This window comes from Aptenodytes forsteri, unplaced genomic scaffold, assembly GCF_000699145.1.
Source record: "Aptenodytes forsteri isolate BGI_AS27 unplaced genomic scaffold, ASM69914v1 Scaffold54, whole genome shotgun sequence".
Taxonomy (NCBI): domain Eukaryota; kingdom Metazoa; phylum Chordata; class Aves; order Sphenisciformes; family Spheniscidae; genus Aptenodytes; species Aptenodytes forsteri.
In genome coordinates, this window is record NW_008796044.1 from 9072526 (window position 1) to 9073916 (window position 1391).

Below are 1391 nucleotides of genomic sequence, written 5' to 3' on the forward strand. Positions count from 1 at the left end.
GGCGGGCACGGGGCCCCACCACACCACCGGCTCCAGAACCCTGCGGACAGGGCAACCACTGCGAGCAGCAGCTGGAACCCCCCCAGCAAGGCAGTGGGGGTTGGGGACAGGACTCCTTAGCAAGACATTTAAGTTACTGGGTTGTAGGGAACAGGGGCGGTAGAGCAGGAAGGACAGGGAGTGTCTCACAGGGCGCTTGGTTTCTGCCCCATGGCAGAAAGAATCACAGGGCAAACGCTCCTGGAGTCAGAGCACGGGGCACATGCAAGACCCCCACCCTGGCACAGATGACCCCCTGTCTCCAGGGACCCCCCCAGAAGGGCCTGAAGCGCTGCAAGAAGGAAAAGCTCCCTTGCCGCAATCAGTCCTTCTCCCCAGGGCAGCGCCGAGCGGCCGGTCCTTGTGCAGACCCTGAGATCATCCCGTTGCAGCAGCAAGAGACCTTCCCCCTTCACAGTCCCGCCAGCATCCCACCGCTCAGATCTTCGAGGACTCCACCCGCTCGATCCACGGCGAGTCGGCCCCGACGTCCCTGGGCTCTGACCGCAGCTGCCGCAGCTCCCGCTCCAGCGCCTGGCTCCGGTGGTACATCTCCATGTAGCTGGCCTGGAGCTCCCGCTGATACCGCAGCACCTTCTCCTTCTCCTCCTGCCAGGTTTTCCTCTCCAACTCAAAGTTCACGGCCTGCAGCTGGCCCTGGCGCCGCTCCCGCAGCAGCTCTGCCCACAGCCACTCCACCTGCTGCTCCAGTGGCTCCGCCGTGTCGTTGTGAAGGCCCCGGCACTTGGAGTCATCAGTTTCGCAGCCAGGGAAGTCCTGGCACGCCGGCATGGGGTCGTCGCCCAGCGGCAGCGAGGCGCTGGGCTCTGGGGGGCTCTGGAAGGAGTCTGCCAGTTGTGCCAGCTGGGAGTCCCTGGCCTGGACCTCCGCCTTGGCCTCTCGCAGCTGCGTCTTCAGGCTGAAGATCTCGCCCAGCTTCTGAGCCATCTCCTCCTGGGTGTCCCGGAGCTGCTGCTTCAGCACGGAGATCTCCGCTGCCTTCTGGCACACCTGCAGGGCATGGGCGAGTGGTGAGGAAGGGTTGGAGGAGCAGGACCCCAGGGGTGGTGGCACCCCAGGCTGTCACCACAGCATCCCTAGGAGACCACGAGCATCACACCTGGCTTGTCCCCACCTGTCCTGTGGCCATGAGTGACACCAGAGCAGGGAACTGCTGCCCCCATCCTCCACGGCCAGGAGGGTGGCAACAGGGAGGGAAGGAAGGGGACTCACCTCCCACTTGGTCTCCTCCAGCTTGGGGCTGCCGCGCTCGCCCTGGGGCTGCCGGAGCTTGGTCTCCTCGCACTGGCACTGCTGCATGCTCAGCTCTGCAGCCGCTTCTTCTCCTTCCT

General features: G+C 65.1%; 1 protein-coding gene across 2 annotated transcripts in view; it reads right to left on the reverse strand.

Annotated features, from left to right (window-relative positions):
- Positions 1-393: 393 nt before the first annotated feature.
- The window catches only part of N4BP3 (NEDD4 binding protein 3), a 4399-nt gene continuing 3401 nt past the window's right edge, over positions 394-1391 (reverse strand). The window contains exons 4-5 of one of the 2 annotated variants that reach the window (XM_009285757.1): positions 1273-1308; positions 394-1050 (exon numbers count right to left, since the gene is read on the reverse strand). In XM_009285757.1, coding sequence (XP_009284032.1) covers positions 478-1050; positions 1273-1308 — 609 coding nt within the window. In that variant the 3' untranslated portion in view covers positions 394-477. The remainder of the gene's footprint in view (positions 1051-1272; positions 1309-1391) is intronic. The other variant, XM_019473841.1, reaches the window with a different exon arrangement.